At 37.2% G+C, this 23,313-nt stretch overlaps 1 protein-coding gene across 2 annotated transcripts in view; it reads left to right on the top strand.

Annotated features, from left to right (window-relative positions):
• Positions 1-23,313, top strand: part of LOC125964776 (uncharacterized) — a 100,924-nt gene that overhangs the window by 13,840 nt on the left and 63,771 nt on the right. For both annotated transcript variants that reach the window (XR_007478064.1, XM_049711368.1), the window contains one exon: positions 195-237. Coding sequence is in view for 1 of the 2 variants with exons in the window: in XM_049711368.1 (XP_049567325.1) it covers positions 195-237 (43 nt within the window). In the remaining variant the exon portion in view is untranslated. The remainder of the gene's footprint in view (positions 1-194; positions 238-23,313) is intronic.

Genomic DNA, 23,313 nt, shown 5'->3' with positions numbered 1-23,313 from the left:
TGTGTGTGTTGTGAATGAGACGGGCCCAGAGAACCAAAGGAGGGCAAAGGGACTCTGCCCTAAATTAGTCAAAGGTAACAATAGCAGCTAGAATTGATTGACCCAAGAAAAACTTACAAGAACTTTACCTGCATTTGCTCATTTAATCCTTTCAGTAAGGTACATAGGTGCTACTTAGTGTTCCTCTTTTACAGGGGTGTCCAGAGAAGGTAACTACTTTGCCCACGTCCTAAACTGGTAAGTAACAGATTAAGAATTCAAGTCTAGGAAGTCTGATTCCAGAGCCCACACCTCTACCCTTTCTGCATGTAGAGAGGAGTAAAGGGTTGTCAGTGAAGCCTTCCTGGGGGCCCTGGCCTCTGAGTGTAGATAGAAGGATGAGTGGACATAAAGATCATTATTTGTGTGTGGTGGGGGTAGGGGAGGAAGTATGAGGGCTTCCAGAAGAGCCCGCCCTCCCCATACATCTGCTGTAAGCAAGTCTGATGATCAGGAGTCCGGAACATGAGTATGACTATGGGATACTGAGAAGGGTTCTAGAACCCTGAGGTTAGAGTTCTGGATCAGTTAGTAGGTAACAGAAAGTGAATGAGTGATATTTACCTTACTTTCCACGGGTAGCAGGAAGTTTAGAGATAGTCCCTCTAGCGTTAGTCCAGCTGCTGAAGGGCATCACCAGGGGACTGGGTTGCTTCACTCTTCCAGCTTCCACACCTCTAGCACGTCCACATAGCTTCAAAGTGACCCCAGAATCTCCAATAGTGTTCCAACAATTTGGGCAGGAAGAAAGAAAAGGAAAAAAAAAAAGAAATTAAGTAAGAAAAAAAAGGCAGTGTCTAACTCAGAGAGCAAATTTTTTACCACAGATGGTCAGCAGACTTGCACTTAGATCTCATCAGCTCGGATTTTAAACTGGCCACCTTAGCCTTAAGGATAATGGGGTCTCCTAAACCAGGGCTCTGTTAGTAAGGAATAAGGAGAGAGTGGTACTGATTAGCAGTGCCTGCTGTCCCAAACAAATATTATCCCCAAACTATTTTTTTTTATCCTATATTTTACTTTAAAGAATGGAGGGGAAACATTATGTATCTGTAAATAGCCTTTTAGAAAGGGTACAATTATATAGTTATACAACCCCCTGGAGGGCTCCTTTCTTCTAAAATCTCTTTAAAAACTGTTCAAGGTTAAGGACATTTTTATCTTAATTTAGTAACTTGCAGTCGATTATCTTGGAATGACATCCTCTCTCTGCAGATGTTCTGTCAGGCTTTAGAAAATTCTAGAAGTGGACAGAGAAGTGTTATGGTACATGTATTTGCAATATGCACGTCTTTGAAATGAAATCCATTTAGGGACCAAAAGGCATTTCATGTCTTTGCTATACATTTTCACATATTTGCCTTTCCAGAATTCCTTTGAGCAAATCTGTTAGATGTAACCCATCCGTTTCTCCCATCTGAATTCTTTATTACTAAACATTCTTCAGTATGCTCTCACTCCCCTCTGTCAAAGGCGTTTCTCTGGGTCCTCACCCTTCTCATCTCATATGTGAATGCGTATCTTAAACTGAAGCAACAGTCTGCTATGACTTCTCCATAACTTGAAGAACCCGTCTTTGTGGGAAAAAAAGTAGACTTACTAACTTAAAAGGTAAAATGCGCGCAATGTTTCTGAGAATTAAAAACTAAGATAAAAACATAAGCAATGGAAAAAACTTACAGTGGATCCTTTTCAAAGACTATTTTACAGAGAAGGCAACTGAGGTTTAAAGAAAAAATGCGTTAGTTAAACACTAAATAATGAACCTTAAACCTCAGTGGAGCAACACATGGACAGTTCATTTCTCACTCACTCAGGAGTGTAGTATGGACTTTGGTGGTCTGAGGGTCAGTTTTCTGCTCAGTTATTCAGGGACCCACCACCTTCATCAAGTGGCTCTACGTTTGTCCTAAAAAGGAAAGGAGAGAGGAAGCTGCAAGCTACAATTATCTACTCGTTATCCTTCAGACATAAACTCTTCAGGTCACCTCTGGTCACATTCTTTGGGATAGAACCATACCCAGATGCAAGCGGAGATGGAGAATGTTCTTCCTATCTTGGTCCTAGTGATGCCTCTACAGGCTGGAGGAGCTAATTAAAGTGTAGTCAACAGCTCGTTGTTTCTGCCACAATGAGTGAGTAGCCTAAGACTGTGGATTAATTATGTGTGTGTGTCACATATACATATAATACACACAAACATATATATGTGTGTGTATATATACATTTTTTAGCATGAGTTGACACATGGGGCTTCTGCCGTATCAAAAGAGTACAAACTGCCTCTTGTTGCTTTTTCTTAATTGAAGTTGACTACTACTATCTATTTCCCTTCATTTTGCTATCTCCCCCCCCCCGCCCCCGCGCCTTTCAGTATTATATGAAAATTCTGAAAGAAAGAATTTCAAAGTTTCCAGTGCTTTTAAAGGTAATAGAATACTCAGACCTTAACAGTTTTCCTGTGTGAAACATTTGCCAGACTAAAATAGTTAACTTATGAAAAGTAAATTTAGATTGATACAAAAGAGAAAATAAGCTGATTTTTTTTTTTTTTTTAACACAAATACCCTGAGCCAGGGTGGAAAATAAATGGAAAACTGGAGGAATTTAGGTCCTTTTGTTGTAAATTTAAATATTTTTAATTGTAAAAATAATACAGGCTCATTGCAGAAACTCCAAAATTGAAAGGATTTAAAGAAAAAAGGAAAAATAACTCAAAATCCCATTTCTGATAAATCATCTCTGTAACATTTTTGAGGGTATCTTTTGAAACTTTTTTGTGACGGGGTGCATATAAATACAATGCAAGTATAAAATACCTTTAATTATTATATCAAACTACAAAACAGTTCTATAACATTTTTATTTAGTAATATAAGTATGATTACTCATCACCTAATAAAAATCTGCAGCATCATTTTTAATGGTTGAACAGCATTCTATTATTTATTTAACCAGTCCCTACTGTTCAACATTTAGATTATTCCTGTTTTGCTTTGCTAAACAATGAGACAAGCATCCTTGTTCATATGTCTTTGAGCATTTGTTTATTTCCTTAGAATGCACTTCTAGAACTTGAATGGCTGGTTGTCAGTTCTGGTACATACTGACATATTGTCTTCCAGAAAGGTTACCGTGCTTTTTATTTCTACCAAGAATTTAACATCCAGTGTGGTTTCTTACACACACTCATCAGTACCAGTATTATCAATATCAATACCAGTATTATCAAGTTTTTTAAAACTTTGTCATTCTAGTCAGTAAAATATGACACCTGAATTATTTTATTTGTATTTCTTTGATAATAATAGCAAGGTTGAACATATTTTCATATCTTTATTGGCTGTTAATACTTTTTAGTTTGTGACTTTATGACATCCATTTTTCATCGATGTATAACAACCTTTTATATATCAGTGTGTTTATTTTGTTGTCAATGCAATTTTTTTCTCTTTATTAATTTTTATTTTGTGTGTGTTGAACTTCTTTAATACTGTCAAGTCTATTCAAAAACCCTTTAATGAACACAACAAATGTGGAAAATCAGTCATTCTCCTGCATTTTGTAATCAATTTATTTCCTTTTGGGCAGTATGGAAATGTAAGTTCTTATTTCATCTTATGGTTGGAAAGAATCTGTTCCCTCGGAAAGGGATTATAGTCTCCATGATGCAGTAATGGGAGATTTTATAGGGTAGGCAGGGTCTACAGAAGAAAAAACCCTAAATCACACTCCATTGGTGGTTGCCTTATTTATAAAAATGGCATTTGAGGTTGTGTGACTGCCATTAGGCAAGCAAAATTAATTTTTAGCATGAAGTACTCCTATCAGCAAGAACAGCCTAGGATAGGCTAGCAGTAAGAAGTGAGGGGTTATGGGATTGGGGCATAGCCTCTGTTTCCTCCAATGCAGCTGGAAATTTAAACTCTGGGGCTCCTGCTTGATCCAATCAGCCCAGCTAGTATGTGTTGCCAGGTAGGGTGAATAGACTCAGAAGTACAAGAGCTCATCCTTGGTCCCCTCTGGAAATGAGCAGAGAATACTGTGTCAAGCAGAGGTGATCAGTCCATGGTCTGGAGACTTGGATCTCCTCACATAGTCCTTAAAGTCAGGGTGAGACAAAATGCCAATACAAATTATATTGATGACAGTATCAATGAGGTGACATTGAGTCCTTTGACCTAACGTGTGTCTGCAGTATGCCATCCATTAGTAAATGGGCAAAGCCATTTGACAGATCTATCTGATACAATGAATGAATCTGACACTCATATTTTGAAAAACTGAAACTGTATCCATTTGTCAAGAACAGTGGCTACTTGTTCTGCTTTATTCCCCCTGGTAGAACTAGGTAACATTGCAGGCAGTAAGACGTTCCGGCATTTCACCCTGGAGTAGCCCCAAAACTGAAGAAGCTGTCTTATCAGTAGTTAGCTCCTTGTCACCAAGAATATTAAAGTAGATTTGTATGATTAGCAAATTAAAGAGACTGTAGTGCCTACCGCTACTGTATTCACTAAGGCACCCAAGTTATTCTAAAGAAATCCTAATAATACATTAGGACCATTTTGAATATTTTTATTCGACTAGCCGTAATCTTCTAGTTATAACATCCATCACCATTTTGACCACTGAAACTTGGCCTTCTTTTCTTACAGCCTAGCCCTGTGGTCTTGGGCTAATCAGTAACCTGCTTAGATACAATTTTCTTCTCTATGAAATAGAAACAATATTATATGCTTTGAAGGACTGCAGGAAGATGAGCTGTAATGTTTATCAAGTGCCTAGTAAGTAGCCTGGCCCATAATAAATACTTGGCTAATTGTAGATGTTAGTTTCATTTTTAGTTTTATTTCCAAACATTGCTCTTTACTTTTGGAACTCTAAAATTTGTTTTGAGAGTGGAGGACTTGTTGTTTGGATTCCTCCAACACTCTCTGTATATTCTGTACTTCTATCCCTACATCATTTATATTAATGGAATAAATGATCTTTGGTCTGGTGATTCCAAGGTGACGAGGAGCTAAGTGGAGGTTCAGTATACACCTGGAAGTATGGATTTTCATGCCCAGTGCAAATGTGGGAAAGGCATTATTCCCACATTATAAAGGGGGTAAAGACCTCCAACTTGAGGAGACTGTGGGTTGAGAGATGAGAGATTTACAGGTACTGTGTTTATCCTACAGGGTACCACAGGGGCTTTTATGTTCTGTAGCAAGAATTTGCACCTTATACCCTTGTAGTTAGAAGTAAAGCATACCACATAACTAATATCTAGTAAGCATTAGAGTTAGAATAAATACCATTTATTTAACGTTTCCTTTGTGTTAAGCATTTTACAGTTACAACATATGGATGGATACTATATTGTAATGGTTAAGAGTGTAGTTTTTTGAGCTGGATAATCCTGGATTGGAGTCTCATCTTTATTACCTCTTTTTTTTTCTGTTTTATTGAGGTATAATTGACAAAATTGTAAGATAGTCAAAGAGTATATCATGATGATTTGATATACATATGCGTTGCAAAAGGATCCTTCCCATCACGTTAATTAATACATCTAACAGCTCATGACACCTTTTTCCTTTTTTTCTTTTTTTGGTGAGAACACTTAAGTTCTATTCTCTCAGAAAATGTTAGTTATACAATACAGTATTATTGACTGTAGTAACTATGTTATACAGTAGCTCCTCAGACCTTATTCATCCTGCAGCCGAAAGTTTGTACCCTTTTACCAGTCTTCCCCTCTTTTCCCCACCCACACCCCAGCCCCTGGCAACCAGTTTTCTACTCTTGTTTCTATGAGTGTGGCTTTTTTTCTTTTTAGATTCCATATATAAATGATATCATTAGTATTTATCCTGTCTGGCTTATTTCATCAGCATAATGCACTCCTGTTTCATCTATATTATCACAAATGAAAGGATCTCCTTCATTTTTTTAAGGCTGAATAATATTCCATTACCTCTTAAATGAGTGACTTTTGGTACATTGTTTACACTTTCTAAGCCTCAGGGTTTCTTTTCTTCTGTAAAAAAAAAAAAAAAAAATATATATATATATATATATATATATACACTAACAGGTTATTTTCTGATATGTGGAATGTTTGTTGAATCAACAAGTAATTAGTTGAGATCATAAATGTGACACTTAGCACTGTATTAACATTTATTAATACTCTCCCTGTTAATTTCTACAATAAATTGTATAATAAGTAACAATAATAATAGTACTACTAGTAGTTTTAGAAAATGCATAGGATGTGCCAGGCATCATATACTGTACTACCCTTCTTCATGTGTACCACAACTTACATGTGGATATCATCTTCCTCGTTGTTTCCTTTAAAGAAAATTGAAGCTCAGCAAGATTGAGTAGCTTGCTCCAGATGTGAACTCAGGTCTGAATCACTCCACATATAGGTTCTTAATGACTCCATGTCTTTAATTCCGCATCTGCATTTGTTTGTTGTTGTTGTTTTTAACTTTCCAAGCATCTGATCTGAAATTCCTTTCTCTTTGGGGAATTTTCCACTTTGTGGGTCTTGGTGAGAAACAGAGCCTTCCTCTCGTTATACAAGCTGAACATGTCAGATACACTGTTTACTCACATGCTCAGTCTCCCTTACAGATGGAAAACAGTCGGGCGACCTCGGGTTGGCCAACTGCACCCCTCTCTTGGATTTTGAATGACAAATAAATGATGTAAAGAAGCAAGGCCAGCAGTGCTGGGTCAACCTCCTGTTTCCTGTTCCTGCTTGGTAGCAAGGCCAGCTGGGACTTATAACATCACTTTGGCCTGATCCTATAATTGCAATAGCATAGCCTTGGCTTTCGGTTGTTTAATCTGCTTCTAGTTACTGAGACCTAACCATAAACTTCCAGAAGTTTCCTTTTCTGCTCAAATTAGCCGTATCTGGTTCCTGATGATTACAAATAAGACCTTTCCTGATATACAATGGTGACCTACTTATCCAGGCAGATGTAACATCGTCCTGGCAGGGACAGAGGGCAGGCAAGTTCCTTGAACAGCTGATCAAGAAGAAAAAGACCTAAGAAGGAAGAACTGAAGCCAGTTCTGCTTGTGTTATAATTCTACCCGCAGCTGCCTCTGTTTCACAGACCACATGCTAAGGACCGTGTCCCTTCCCCTGTAACAGACGAGCAAAGTAGACCCAGGCCTTCCAACCCAGAGACCAGCTGAGCTGTACCGTGGACAATCTAGGATGTGAAAGACTTCACTCAATGTCTTTGTCACTTGACACATTGTTCCTCTCTTTGGGAAGTAGCTTCTTTGTGTGACAAGAATATGCTAAACCAACACTTAAGTGGACACAGGTGAAAGATGCCAAAATTAGCTACAGAAAAAAACGCGTAAAGACTTGTATTTTCTGTTATTTGAAGGTGTTAAGACCCCACGTAGAATATGAGTCCTTTAAAGGAAAGTTGTGAATGGCCCAGGGAATGTTGAATTTCCATGTGGCAATATGTTCTTGATCGGTCATGATGATGATGATGGTAGCATCAGTAGCATTTATCAGTGTTTCCTGGGTGAGAGGCACTTTATCCTAATGACCTTTTATCCCCATGACGACCCTGTGAAGGAGGAAATACTGTTTCAGCATCTTCAGGGTTTTTCTTTCCTTTTTTTTTTTTAATCAGGAATTTATCCTAGATCACAGTTGGGTGGTTGAACGACCAGAACTGGACACTAGCCTTTCCTGAATTCCCAGAGTGTGATCTTAGCAGTTGTATTGCCTGATGCAGAGCCATGTAAATGTTGCCAAAGCAATGAAACGTGTACCTATTTCTAAGAGATTCTAACTCAGAAGCTCTGGGGTTCAGTGCAGAGCAGTTGAGTGTGATCGTCTTTACAGACAGTAGACAACTTAAGAGAAGTTGTTTAAAGTATATTTGCATATTGCACTGCACTGTCACATCTGTGACTGGTTAGCTATTGAGTCACTAACACAAATCCCAATCCCATCTCTAATCTCATTCATCTCTTGTATGATATTGGACCTAATTGAGGCAGTTTTTTTTGTTCTTTCCCACAAACACACATCGAACATCCAAAACATGCTTACCGTTTGTGAGCATATTCTCTTAGTTATTTAGGAGTTGAGTAAGAGTGAGAGAGAAGGGCTTCCCTGGTGGCGCAGTGGTTGAGTGTTCTGCCTGCCGATGCAGGGGACGCGGGTTCGTGCCCCGGTCTGGGAAGATCCCACATGCTGCGGAGCGGCTGGGCCTGTGAGCCATGGCTGCTGAGCTTGCGCGTCCGGAGCCTGTGCTCCGCAACGGGAGAGGCCACAACAGTGAGAGGCCCGCGTACCGCAAAAAAAAAAAAAAGAAAGAAAGAAAAAGAAAAAAAAGAGTGAGAGAGAAAAAGACACATAAATATGAAATACGGTCATCATTTTTTTAATATCCTTTATGTTGTTAATCCCTCTTAGCAATTACTGCCATTCACTCATTTGTATTATTTGGGGTATAGCAGTTTATTCGCACAGCATTTTTACATATGGCTTATCATTTGTATTCTATTTTAATAACACTAATAATTATAGACTATTGACAAACTCATCAGACCCTACATATTTATTTCAAAATCATGAAAATAAGGTGGAAAATGAGGTGTAAAGTGGAAAATCTATGTGTGTGTTTTCATTGGTGGAATGAGGAGCTACCTGAATATCACTCCTTTAGCTTTTCCTTCAAATGGTGCACTTTTTCCTCCATGCATAGGAGTCACTTCCATTAGGTAAACAGTAGTCTTGAGGGCAAACCTCAGAAGTAGAAACAGGAGAACTTTTCAGTTACGGTAAAATCAAACATATTTTTCTTCAGTAGTGAAAAAAAAATTCTTCATGAGAAGTTCAACCACCATGAGTTCCATGGTGAATAACTTTCCCCTTATAGATGCAACTTCCCCCAGAATTCTGAGAAATGTCGGTAGAGAGGGGTGTTGCATACACCTGTTTCATTTCCCTCTGACTTTTCCTTCTCCTTTCTCTATTGACATTAAAATCTATGGTGAAAGCACATAGTAAGCAGTCTAGGACAATTGATATGACATTTGATCTAAATCTCCACAGTCTGTTTTAGATGGGGATGCTGTGAGAGTCACAGGAGGGGAAAAAATCTAGAATTATTCTTATGTGATCAGATGTTCTAAAATAACAAGAGCAAATCTTATTTCTAGCTAACAACATAGCATTCCTTATGTGATGTCATATTATGGCAGAAAAGAAATATATGCGTCTATTTCCTTCTATATTAAAACTGCTAAGGAGTGGGGACCAATGAACTAAATCAATTGTTTTGGGTTCAGGTTGTAGTTTTTAGTAGCCATCCTTCTTAGCAAGTTTTCAGAAGCAAATGTAGTTGGTTTACTATCACCACTAAATGTGCAATTGTGTAGATTTGTGGAAAAAAGTATTATCAAATATATATACTTTAAAATGACTTGTGTAAATTTATCTATTCATATTATTATTCTCCCCAAGTAAATCAGAATCTACTATATACTATGTTTTTCTTCTATAGCTTAATAGGGGAATGTATGTTGAAACTTATTCAAATATTTATTAGGTGTCTACTAAGTGCCAGGCACTCTACTAGGCAGTGGAGATGTTGTATTAGAGGTGGAAAATGTCCTTGACCTCCAGAACTGATACTCTTGTAAGAGAAATACTGGGTCAAACTAAGTCAACAGTTTCTTTGCTACAGAGCTTTTTACGAGTCTTGTGAATTATGAGTCTCTGATAAGGAGATGTAGTGGACAACAGATCCCAAATTTATTTGAAATCTTTTCCTTCATGGACTGTCTCATAGGATTTATGATCCACTGAACACACCTGGAGAGACACTAGTATTCTGCAGTGGTTAGTTAATTGTTTTCTATTAAACAACTATATACTGAATCCATGATATTATTATCTGGATTTTTTGGAGGATACAATGATGTACATGGCCACTGTGATGATAAGGGGGTCCAGTTTAGTTAAGAAGAGAAACCACAGGAGTTATAACTTAATGTAACAAAGAAATACACACACGTATACATATATTTATATGTAAATTACTATTTATCTAGTATACAATGTCTTCTGAAGAAGATAGAGTTTTTTGTAACTTGGGATCTCACAGGAGGTTTCACAGAGAAAGTAGACCCTGAGCTGGGCAGAATTTCAGTAAGTTAATTTGGTTCTGACCGTACGATAAAATCAGGTATCTGCACTGGTCAATCTGACCTTGATGGAACAGCATTCCATTTGCAGGGAATAGTGTGATCAAACATGCAGTGGTGGAGATTGCCAGCTTGTAATATTCCAGTACCTGGAAAGTGTTGGAACATCTGCTTTCTCCACGGTCTAGAAAAGTGAATCTCGAGTGAAATGCACGTATAATGGAGGCCAGTGCTCTTTGCTTTGTACACTGCTTTGATTCTACAACGTGCAACAATGTAGTGATCTGTTTCATTTTGTCATTATTCGAGAGCGTTCTTAGTAACAGGAGTGGAAAAGGAAGACCTCTCTTCCTGTGTTTCTGCCCCATGCTCTTAAGCCAGAAAAGGTACCAACATCACTGACCTGACCTTGTCTCAGGTATCTATCAGGATCTACTAGAATCATTCTAGTGAAAGGTAACTAGACGTCCAAAGGACTTAAAAGATACACTATAACCTTTGTATACTTTATATACCTGGTGAAACAAAAATGTCACCTGAGTGGTCCCCTTCCCTAGAAATACCGGTATGTTTTTCCAGTGCATGGCAGAACTTTGCAGGTAAAACTGGGATAAAGGTGAAGAACAGTCTTAAAATTCTAGTCCTTGAACAGCACCTAACACACAACAGGTTTTCAATAATCTTAGCAACAGTATTCACAAATAATGACCATCAGCGTAACTGCTCTTTTGTGCCAAAATACATTACCATATTACTTTTTTTCCTTCAGCTTTACAACTTGGGTTCTATTATTGTTTCCATTTTACAGATTAGGAAAGTGAGGCTCAGAGATGCTAAGTCACTTGGGCAAGGTCACAGAGCTTGTAGGAGATAAACTGCACCCTTACTGTTGGATCCTACAAACCAGACCATAATTTAAGTCCTTCAAAATATACCTCAGAACATTTGAGTAAATTAATGAATAAATCCTTCTAGTCAGACTGACCAGATTATTATATCAGCTATAAGTGGAGGAAAGTCATAATCATAGTTAGACAGTTAATACAGTAATTTACTTGCTTTGAATTTTCTAAATGATGTTTAGCTGGTAGTTTCATGATGATAACCATCGAATAAAAACAGGCATATTTTGGTGTTTGGAATAAGATCTCATATTGAGTAAAATACATATTGATTCCTAGACCTATATGATGTGAGTAACAGATGACATTGAGATGCCATCTAGAAGTACTCCTGTGCAGTTCATCATGTCAACCCAGCTAATAATTTTAGAATGTTCAGAGTGAATAATATATGCAGCCATAAAGCATATTTCTAATCAATGCAAATAATATTTTTCCTATGCTAAACCCAGAGTTAAGTTATAACACGCATCATAAGATTAATGGGCCATTTTTTCTTCATCACTTTGCTAAATTACTTAGTCTGGAAACCATTCAGAAGGTTGCGAATTGGAGCTGAGCAGTGGTAGTGAGACTGTGCCTCTGATGATGAAACTATTTCCACCCCGACCCCTACCACTCCCTTCTTGGGAAAGAAGGCAACATTTCTCCTAGAAAAAGTCACAGGTTCATAAGCTGGCTTGTATAATACATTTGGAGGAATAGTGTGTCTTTTAAGCAGAGCCTATCTCGGCATATAAAATAATTTTTACCTACCATTTAATGAAATTAACTCTCACTTTGAGGCTAGGTCTTTTGCCGTTTGACTCCTGGATCACGTCTATGGATATATTTTTTTCTTGAGATGAAGTGTGAACCCAAAATAGTATCCATCATTCAGTCTATCTAGCTGATGTACATCATCTGAAGCACAAGCTCCCTGAGGCCAGGCACTTTATCTGCTCTATCAGTGTAGCCCTGATGCCTAGTGTCTAGCTTTTGGAGATTCTTAATAAACATTTGTACTGAATAAGGTATGTATATGGTGAGCAAAAGTTGGCTTCCCATTTTACAGTCAAGAGTATCCCACTCATGTTCTGTGAACACTGGATAGCAGAATCTTACTATGTTATTTTTCTGTTCCCTTTGCAAGTTTCCTGAAAGGGCATTCCTGTCCTTAGAATGTCCATCTCCTCCTGTCTTCCTGGAGAATAACTCTTCTTTCTTAAATACTTAGTCCCATTATAGACTCTTTAAGATTGAATGTATTACCTCCTTACAAACAGAAAAATGCAGTGCTTTTTTTTTTTGGACATTTATCACCAGAAAATTATTCTAACACCTGAAATTCTGGACCTAAAATGCCTGGACTAGTGGTTCTCAAAGTCTGGTACCCAGGCCAGCACATCAGCTGCACGTAGGAATTTTTAGAAATGAAAGTCTTGGGCCCTGCTCCAGACCTACAGACTCAGACACTCTGGGGGTGGGGCCCACTACCTGTTTCAGCAAGCTCTCTTGGTGATGCTGATGCATACTCAAGTTGGAGACCCACTGCTTAGACCTAGAGCTTAAGGTTTAGGCTTTGGACAGATCTGAGTCCTAAACACTACTGAGACACTGGAGTGACCATGAGCAAGCTACTTCTGGGAACCTCTTACCATCTGTGTGCCTTGCTTAGCTAATAGTGATTTTAATTAATTAGAATAATGCACACGGTGTACTCAAGAGAGTAACCAAAGCATACTTCATGTTCCATAAATTCTAGTTGTTTACCATTATCATCAATCAGAGCTTACTGACACATCCTGAAGACATTCTTCTAATAAGTGTAATAATGTGGTTTATAAAATTAACAGCTTAGAAGAGCATATTACGAAGTTCATCAGACAGGGTCTCAGCAGGAAATCAGGGGTACATCAGTAAGGATAAATTGAGCCCAATGTAGAGAATCAAGAGAGAGTGTAGTGCCCTGGGTTCAGTAAAAGTGTGGCTACTTTATAGGAGATGAAAGAGAAAGGAAGCCTTGCTGGAGAGAGAGTCCTGCCCAAAGATGCTGTGACGCCCCACAGAGAAGCACTATACGTTAGTTGGGGGATGCAGCCAACTCCCAGCAATTTGGCAAGAATTAATACCCTAACTTCACTCCCCTCCTTCGTTCCCTACAGTCTTCTATTGGTACTCTTCATTGGTGAGCCAAAAGGAAGCCAGAGCAAGGACACTTACTAAGATAGGCCATGCAAGCCATCCATATAGAGTTGGGTGGAGAAAGGATGTGGAAGGGCAAAGAGGACATATTTCCCACAGGTGGTGAGCGAGCTGTAAAATCACTCGCCCTTCTAACATCATTGCCATTGCAGGAGCACGGAGGAGCAAGTGGTTAGTTCTGACTTGGCAGATCCAGGAGACTGCAGGACAGAACTGGTATATGAGTTGGGCTTTAAAGGTAGATTTGAATTTTAATGGAGAGTATGGAGTAAGAAATGGTGAAGAACCAAGGGAAAGGGAGATTCATTGCAAATGGAGAAAAGAAAAGTGGCATAAAGACAAGGAAAGTCAAGACTTATGGAAGAGATAGCAAATACTCTGCGTGTGACTGGAGCAGAGAATGGGCAGACGAAGGCTGGAAGTTAAGATGAAGTCATCCTCGAATAACATTAAAGTTTCCTCCTTTAACCTCAATTTCCACCTTCTACTCCCTTCACTAACATTGGAAAATTAAAAGTGAATTTGACTGGGTTGGTGACAATGGCAGTATGAAGCAAAGAGAGGAGAATAAGAGTGAAAAATTTAGTAGTACCTTGGTGAAGCTGGGTAAATGATGGGCGGTGGTGTCACGTCAAAGCATGGGCAAGTGATTGTGACAAATATAGGCTTACTTCTCGACTATATGACTTCAGTTAAGGTACTTAAGCCCTCTAGGCTGCAGTCTCCCAACCTGTAAAATGGGGATAAAACCTCACTTCCTCCAAGGTTTCTGTGAGGATCTAATGAGAAATGGAAGTAAGAGTTGAGTCCAGTAATCAGTTTTTAATACATATAAACTAATGTGAGGATAAGGGTAAGAATACTTGCTATCATTTATTGAATACTTATTATGTGTCCAATATTGTGCTAGTCTATTTACATATCTTTTCTCACTTAGCTTTCTTTTCTCTTATCTGCCTTTCTATAGGCAAGAGATAACTGATGGCTCAGTTATGAGGAAACCCAGTTGTGAGGAAAATGTCAGAGGGAAAATGTACCAGAAAGTTAATTCCTAATGGATCTGTCAGCCTTAAACAGAGCATGTCTGTGCTAAAATGTGTAAAATATCTGTGCTAAAACTACTCAGTTGGACAAGTTTTGATAAAGTATTAACTTAATGAATAGGCATAAACAGCTTGGAGCTTTCTGGAGGGTATGTGGTAATATTAGTATTGGTGTGATGACTTTTGAAAGTTCTATGGCGTATAGAAGTCAAAAAGAAGACCCGGAAAGGGGGAAAACTCTCTCTGAAAGTTATTGGGGAAGTCTGGCTAGTAAGACTCCAAAAGGGAGAATCAGTAAGAGGCCAGGTTATTCATAGGCCTTCTAAGAATGTGTCCATGAGAAATATTTACAATGATTGGATGCCGGAATAAAGGAGAACACTGGCTCCATAAATGGTAACTTATTTTATACAAACAGGCTAATGATAAAAATAATGAAAATCTGATGGATTTTTGAGAGTTTCATTGACCAAACTGAGACAAAAGTGCATAACAGCTAGATGCTCATAGTTTTAATCAGTTCACTTTGGAGTCAAGCAAAGAGAGCACCTGAAATGATAAGGGACGTTTATGCAAGGTCACAAAGATTTTTGGTGGTGCATTTGGGATATAAACCCATTTCCGTAAGAATTCTTTCAGAAGTCAAATGTTTGCTTGTCAAAAATAGCATGAACTTACTTCCAGGAAAAGTTCCTAAGAAAAAATAATTTGAGTAATGAAGAACACTGATGTAACAGTTAATTTAAGAACCCAGAAATAGAGGTAAAGAGTAAAGCAATTATGGGTTAAGAGTCTGCATAAATTCCCCTGGAAGGGGGATATGGTCAGAGATGGCAATTTGAAAACAGTGAGTCACCAAAAGTAAAAGTTTAAATTACAAGCTGTTTTTGGGGTCTTCAAGAGAGATTTTATAGATTGAACAACAACAGCAGCGAGGATAAGATATAACGCTCTCATGTAGACTGCAGCCTGAAAAGAAAGCATTGCGGAAAAGCCACATCATCCTGAATTTACATTTCCGTGCATTTGAACAGATTGGAGAGCAGTAAAGTTGTTTTAAGAGCGAGTGATTTAAGTCAGCCAGCTTGTGAATAATACGAGATATTTTTGCATTTACATTAACTTATGTCCATAAATAACGAACTTTAACAATGAACAAAATCCATAATCCTGATAATGCTAAGAAAACTGGAAAGATACCTTTACCTTGAAAAGACAGGATAAAGAAGACAGCATAGAAATTTAGGGAGATTGCAGTTTTGGAAAAATCATATTAACATTTATTAGCTGCTACAGCTTTGAAATGTGATGATTTAAAGAAAGAAGTAGACTCTTGATTTCTAAAAGGTAATGTGTTGGCTGAAAGAGAAGAGAATCTTGTTGAGACCTAAAGTGTTCTTTTAAGGATGTATTTCAATGTCATTTCAAAAAATAAACACATTTCCCATAACAAAATAGTGAGGTTACTGGAATAATGCAGGTGAAAGCTTTTTGGCCCGAAGGAGTTCCATCCTTTGGAACAAAGTTTTATTGTTGAACACACCATGACCCAGGCCTGTGAGTGCCAGCACAGTGGCTGTTTTTACAAGATCTGGTACAATATTCACAGTAGTTCTGGCCTTAGCACTAGGCAAGGATCATTCTTTTTGTATCTTCCTGATTGCTTCCTCTACAGAAATGGGATAATTCCTCCTCTTCTAAACTGGAAAGTAGTTTCTTCCCTCAATAAAACTAGTTTCTTCTCCAGGTTGAGCTTTTCCAACTCTTAGAGGTCTAAAATGAATGATATGAAACATACTATATTTGCATCTATTTTTATTTAAGAGTTATCTAAGGAGATTTATCTAATTAAATAGGAATTTCCTAACAGATGCCAAAATAAACAATCAACAAGTTTTCTTTAGAGATCATATATATTATATAACAAGATCCACCTAAGAGTTAAAATATAAATAGGTATAAAATTTAACTATTTGAAGATAATTTTTCTTCTTACCACTGAAGCAATAAGCAGGTAGTAGTACAATTTGGGGAAAACAATATTTCTGGCTTTTGTTTGTTTTATTTTAATTTGTGATATTCATGAGATCTTTTATGAAGCCTTTGGGTATATAGTAAAATTAATGGGTTTTTAACTTTGTATTGACTCGTATTTTTGTAGGTTTTAAATTTTTCTTCTGGCTTTAATTTATACTATCTCCTTTTACTTTTTCATTTAGAAATAACGTATTTTTCTCAGGATTGCAATCTCAGTGCAGTCCTCTACTTTTCTGTTTGTTGGACGTTCTCTTAGATGTCTACATTTTTGTCTAGTTAGTACATTTCTAGTTTTTTATACAATTGATAAGAACTCTTTAATCTTATGAATTCTTTATATTTTCTCTTTGGAGACAAGACTTATAGGGATTTCCTTGGGCTTAAACTAGAAATAAAAACGAATTTGCACATGAAATGTTGAAGGCTTTGTTACAAAGTGGGTTAACATTATATGTATGTTTGAAATAAACTACTTCAACCAGAGCACCTAGCTGTTAACCTCCAGATTAATATCTATCATAAAATATGTGCATGCCTCCAACACATGGCATTGCCTCCTATTACTGTATGTCCAGGAGAAATTGTTTTGTCTTGTAGCAAAAGGCATTAGCTCTTGGCACATTTTTTTTTTTTTTTAATGACAGCTATCCAAAAATCAAGCTGAACCCTTGTATGTGAGGACAGAAAAGGACAATGTTTAGACAGGTCTAATACCCAGTTGTACCTTTCAGTCACTTAGAGAGAAGGCTTAGACCCCTGAAGCCCAAAGTCACAGGTTTTTTAGGATTATGGTGGTATATACCTCCAGAAATGCGTTGTAGAAAATCCAAGTTAAATTAGGACTAAAATCCAAGTTAAATCTAGAACTAAAGTTTTACTGCCCCAAATACTTGTAAACTCTAGGTTACTGCTCTGTTGTCCATTTCATCAGTTGCAGAATATTCAAGTTCATCTTTCAATGCTAACAAGAACATAAAAATGCATTATGTCTAAAAGCAGAACATGATTGCCAAGCCAGATCTGCGCATTACCTGAGAATCTGGGGGGCCACCCAAGCGGCATCTACTTGTTTGCTACTGACCTTCAGTTAGACTTGCTCAAGAATTGTTACAATGTAATAACATACACCCTTACGTACTCGTGAGTTTATTGAAAACACACAGCAAATGTGCACACACACACACACATATACCCACCAGCACACCAGCATGCACCTACTCTAGAGCCTAGAATTTTAAGAGTCAGAACTTTTTATTTGCTTCTGGATTAAGATGGACCCTGTATTTCCTCAGCATGCTAATTAGAAACTCTATAAACAATTCAAAACCAGCTTCTTAAAATTCTGTTTTAAAAAAATTGATGTTAAATATTATCCTCAGAGAGTTCTACTCTGACTTTTCAAATTGTTTTTTTCTCCCTTCATGGGATAAACAGTTAGGGTTTCTTTTTGTTTGTTTTTTTATCTCTCATTGTAAAAAATTCTGTCTTAAAAGCTGATTTATTATTTCTTCCTTAGCATGGATGACATGGGAACAAAGATGATATTTCATCAGTCTTGTTTTTATTTAAGTTGAAAGGTTATATATTTCTACTATCTACTGCAATAATGCTAAATATTTTTATAGTGCTTGTAAATCTTATGACAGTATTTTTTTAGCTTGTATTTAAGGCGTTTACTCAAAAGGGACCATGTGCCTCAGTTCATGTCACTCTATCATCAGTGTGTATGGTCACTCTATTTTCTAATACTTTTAAGATTGGTTTTGGCCCCGACGTTCCTCTGCCAGATTTATTTCCTTTATTTTCCCCTATATAGCACCATTTGGACCATTTAATATGTAATTTCCCAACTCACCTTTCATAGTTATTTTAAACATGTGTATATATTTGAAATACCGAATTGTTTTGTATTTTCTAATTTTTGCAAAAGTAGTATCGACTAAAAATCACATCCTATTCTTTTATTTTTTCTACACAAAATTATTGTTTTAAAATATGTCTGTGTTGCTCCATAGAAATTGTTGCTTCTGGCCACTGTCTAATATTCCACCATACGTTAATACCATGTTTTGCTTATCCATTACCCTGGTGATACATACTTAGGCTATTTTCAACATTTTATGTCCACCATAAAGCATTAATACACTCTTTCCACATGTCCCCTTGAGTAACAGTGCAGAGTAACAGTGCAGCTGTGGAATGGCTGAGGTAGAAGTCATATATATGCCTTATTTCACAGATTCCTCCCCAGAATAGCTGTACCATTTTTCCCTCACAAGCAATACTTGGAATTTCTCTCTTGCCATATCCTTTGTCACCACATGCTGTTAATCTGCATTTTTTAAAATTAATTAAGTTATTTATTTTTGGCTGCACTGGGTCTTCGTTGCTACACTCAGGCTCTCTCTAGTTGCAGCGAGCGGGGTCTACTCTTCGTTGCGGTGCGCAGGCTTCTCATTGCAGTGGCTTCTCTTGTTGCGGAGCACAGGCTCTAGGCACGCGGGCTCAGTAGTTGTGGCTCCCAGGCTCTAGAGCGCAGGCTCAGTAGTTGTGATGCGCAGGCGTAGTTGCTCCACGGCATAATTTGCATTTTAACTTCTGGAAAATTGGCATGTGTGGATTCATAGGAAGTAAGGTGTTTTAATTCTGCATTGCTCTGATTCTAGAAAAGTTAGGTCTTCATATACTTTCTTGCTATTCATGTTTTCCATTCTATGAATTGCCTATCATGACCTTTGCTCATTTTTCTATTGAGTATTCTGTGTCTTTAGAGATGTAGAAGTTTTTGTATTCAGATGTTGAGTCCTTTATTGGGTTTTAGGTAATGTATATGTCTTCTACCCATCAACTGTTTTTCAGTCTGACTTTGGTATCCTTTATTGTACATAAAATTCTAATTTTTTATTAAAGTATAATTGATTTACAATATTATGTTAATTTCAGGTGTACAACATGGTGATTCAATATTTTTATGGATTATGCTCCATTGAAAGTTATTATAAAATATTGGCTATATTCCCCATGCCCTACAATATATCCTTGTATCTCGTTTATTTTATACATAAGTTGTCTGCACTTCCTAATTCCCAGTCTGTCTCTTGCCCCTCTCGCTTCCCTCTCCCCACTGGTAACCACGAGATTGTTTTCTATATCTGTGAATCTGTTTCTGTTTTGTTGTATCCATTCATTTGTCTTATTTTTTAGATTCTACTTATAAGTGATATCATTACAGTATTTGTCTTTGTCTGACTTATTTCACCAAGCATAATACCCTCCAGGTCCACCTATGTTGTTGCAAATGGCACAATTTAATCATTTTTTATGGCTGAGCAGTGTTCCATTGTGTATATATGGCACGTATTCTTTATTCATTCATCTGTTGATGGACACTTAGGTTGCTTCCATATCTTGGCTATTGTAAACAATGTTGTTATAAACACTGGATGTGGGTGCATGCATCTTTTCAAATCAGTGTTTCTGTTTTCTTCAGATATATACCCAGGAGTGGAATTACTGGATTATATGGTTGTTCTGTTTTGTTTTTGTTTTTATTAACATCTTTATTGGAGTATAGTTGCTTTACAATGGTGTGTTAGTTTCTGCTTTATAACAGAGTGAGTCAGCTATACATATACATATGTCCCCATATCTTCTTCCTCTTGTGTCTCCCTCCCACCCTCCCTATCCCACCCCTCTAGTGGCTACATCAGTTAACATTCCCACCAACAGTGTACCAGGGTTCCCTTTTCTCCACATCCTCGCCAAGGCTTGTTAGTTTTGTTCTTTTTTATGATAGCCATTCTGACATGTGTGAGGTGATCTCTCATTGTGGTTTTGATTTGCATTTCCCTGATGGCTAGTGATGTTGAGCATCTTTTCATGTGCCTGTTGGCCATCTGTATGTTTTCTTTGGAAAAATGTCTATTCAGCTCTTCTGCCCATTTTTTTTAAATCAGATTTTTTATATTAATAAATTTATAATTTTAATATAGTTAAATTCATCACTCTTGCTTCATACAATGTATGCTTCTTTATTTTTCAAAGATCTAGTTCATCTCTTACCCTGAAATCACAAATATATTACCTTGCAATTTCTTTTATTCTCTCTAGATTTTATTTTTCACATTTAGATATTAAAACTATTGTATTTTAGTTTTGTACATTAGGTGGAATTATATAACATAATGGTTAATAGAATGATTTCTGTGGGGTTTAAGTTCCAGCTCCACCATGTACTTCTTAGGCTAGTCATTTTATCTCTCATACCTCAGTTTCTCCACCTGTAAAATGAGGATAATAGTTTATGCCTTGTGGATTTTTTTGTGAAGATTAGGTGAGCTATATAGGACTGGGTACAACATAAGTGATATCACTAGGTTAAGATCCAGTCTCATATCTCTTTTTAAAATGAGACTGTTTCCCCAAAAGCTGTAATTCAACTTCCTCCATTGGACTATGATTCCATCTCTTTCATGTGCCAACTTCCTATCTGTGTATAGCTCTATTTCTAGGCCACCTGTTTGATTTGTTTTCTTGTTTGCCGTTTCCTCCAAGGGCATCACACAGTTCTTATCTATCATGACTTCCCAATATATCTTAATGTATAGGGCACATCCTCCATTTCGAGCTTATTTTTCAAAACTACCTTAGCTGTATGGAGAACTTTATTCTTCCAGATACATTTTATTTTATTTTATTTTAATTTTTTTATAGAAGATAGAGCAATCTGCTCTTTTTTTTTTTTTTGGCTGCATTGGGTCTTCATTGCTGCGTGAGCTTTGTCTAGTTGCAGCGAGGGGTGGGGCAGGAGGCTACTCTTTGTTGTGGTGCACAGGCTTCTCATTGCAGTGGCTTCCCTTGTTGCGGAGCACAGGATCCAGGCTCGTGGGCCTCAGTAGTTGTGGCTCGTGGGCTCTAGAGTGCAGGCTCAGCAGTTGTGATGCACCATCTTAGTTGCTCCGTGGCATGTGGGATCTTCCTGGACCAGGGATTGAACCCATGTTCCCTCCATTGGCAGGCGGATTCTCAACCACTGCACCACCAAGGAATTCCCCCAGATACATTTTAGAATCACTTTTTTACGTTGTCCCTCAAAAAAAAATAAAAGAGCTTGGCCTTTTATTACAGTTGCATTTAATTTTATAGATGAATATAAGGACATTTATATTATTATAGTAAGTCATCTTATCCATACCTGTGATATATATTTCTTTTACTCATGTGTCCTCTAGTAAAGTTTTCATTATGAAGATTTTCTGCATAATTTATTAGGTGAAACCCCATACTCTCTATAGGTTTTGTTACTATGGTAAATTCATCTTGTATTGTATCTGGATATTGATGCTATGGAGGAACACAATTGATTTTGGTGTATTAATTTTTTTCCAGCCCCTATGTTGAGCTCTTTTCTTAGAGTTAATAGCTTATTGATTTTCCTGTGTTTCCCATTAAATACATAATCAGAACAATCTATAAATATGACATTTTTATCTATATTCTTCTAAACCTTCTCTCTCTTTCTATTTCTCTCAATACACAGCTCCAAAAAGGTCAGTTCCAATAGACCGGTAATGTTAGAAATCTTTATCTCAATTCTCTCCTTAAAGGAAATGCTAATTTTTTTAAAAAATTAGTAGTATAATAATTTTTGTTAGTGTATACATGTGCCATGTATTTTTGGTATATAGCCTTTATCGAGGAAAGATAGTTATTATTTGGATCTAGTTTTATAAAATTTACCCTACCCAATAGATTTTGAACCTCATGGGATGCTTTTTATCTCCTCTATCTAAAAAGAATGACGATATGATTTTCTCCTTTTATTTAACTAATACAGTGAATCACATGAATTGATTGGCTGATACTGAACCAACCTTGCATTCTCAAGGATAAACCCACTTGACCAAATCGTATTATAGTATAGATCGTAATATAGTATAGTGTAGTATAGTATAGTATAGTATAGTATAGTATAGATTATAGTATAGATACAGCCTTTGCTGTATTACAAACCACCTCAAAACTTAGTGGCTTAGGGAGATCAGCTTGGTGCTTTGTGACCACCTAGAGGGGTGGGATAGGAAGGGAGGGAGACACAAGAGGGAAGAGATATGGGAACATATGTATATGTATAACTGATTCACTTTGTTATAAAGCAGAAACTAACACACCATTGTAAAGAAATTATACTCCAATAAAGATAAAAAACGAAACAACGACAGCAAAAAACTTAGTGGCTTAAAATAGCAATTACTTGGCCATTTGGGACTGGATTCATCTGGGTAGTGTTTTACTTTTGGTTTTATCTGGGCTCCTTCATGCAGTTTTTGTCAACTGATGGATCAGCTGAGTGAGAGCTGGTCTGAGACAGCCTCACTCACAGGTTTGGTGGTTGGCATGGACAGTGGGAGCACCTGGTCCACTTGTCTTCAGAACCTAGTGGGCTAGTCCTCGGCAACTGAGCCATCAAGCTCTTTTGCTATTGTCTCATCATGTGGGTTGAGTATGCCAAAGCCCAGTCCTGCTGAAGTGGTGACTCAGGAATGAGGGTGTCAGAAGGGGATTGTACCATAATTTTTGAAACATCCTATCACAGTGTTTTTAATATACCTTAAAACTCTGTGGAATAATATCGTATTTAGGCTTTTGACTTATATTTTTAATAAGGAAAATTTGATTGTAATGTTTTTTTTATATTGCCCCTGTTTGGTATAATATTCTTCTTGCACCTGTAGCCCCATTATTCTAGCTTGGGTTACTTAAAATGTATTGAAGGGGATAGAAATGAGTATTGCATCTTAAATAAAATAGTCTTGGACAAGTGGTTCCCACTTATCACTGAGGTTGTTCAAAAGGCTGCACTCTCACAGTGGACTATTGAACCCTTATGCACACCAAGCATTACATCTCACTTATAC

This window comes from Orcinus orca, chromosome 1, assembly GCF_937001465.1.
Source record: "Orcinus orca chromosome 1, mOrcOrc1.1, whole genome shotgun sequence".
NCBI lineage: Eukaryota > Metazoa > Chordata > Mammalia > Artiodactyla > Delphinidae > Orcinus > Orcinus orca.
The sequence above is the reverse complement of the archived record's forward strand: the minus strand, read 5'-3'. Positions and strand labels throughout refer to the sequence as shown.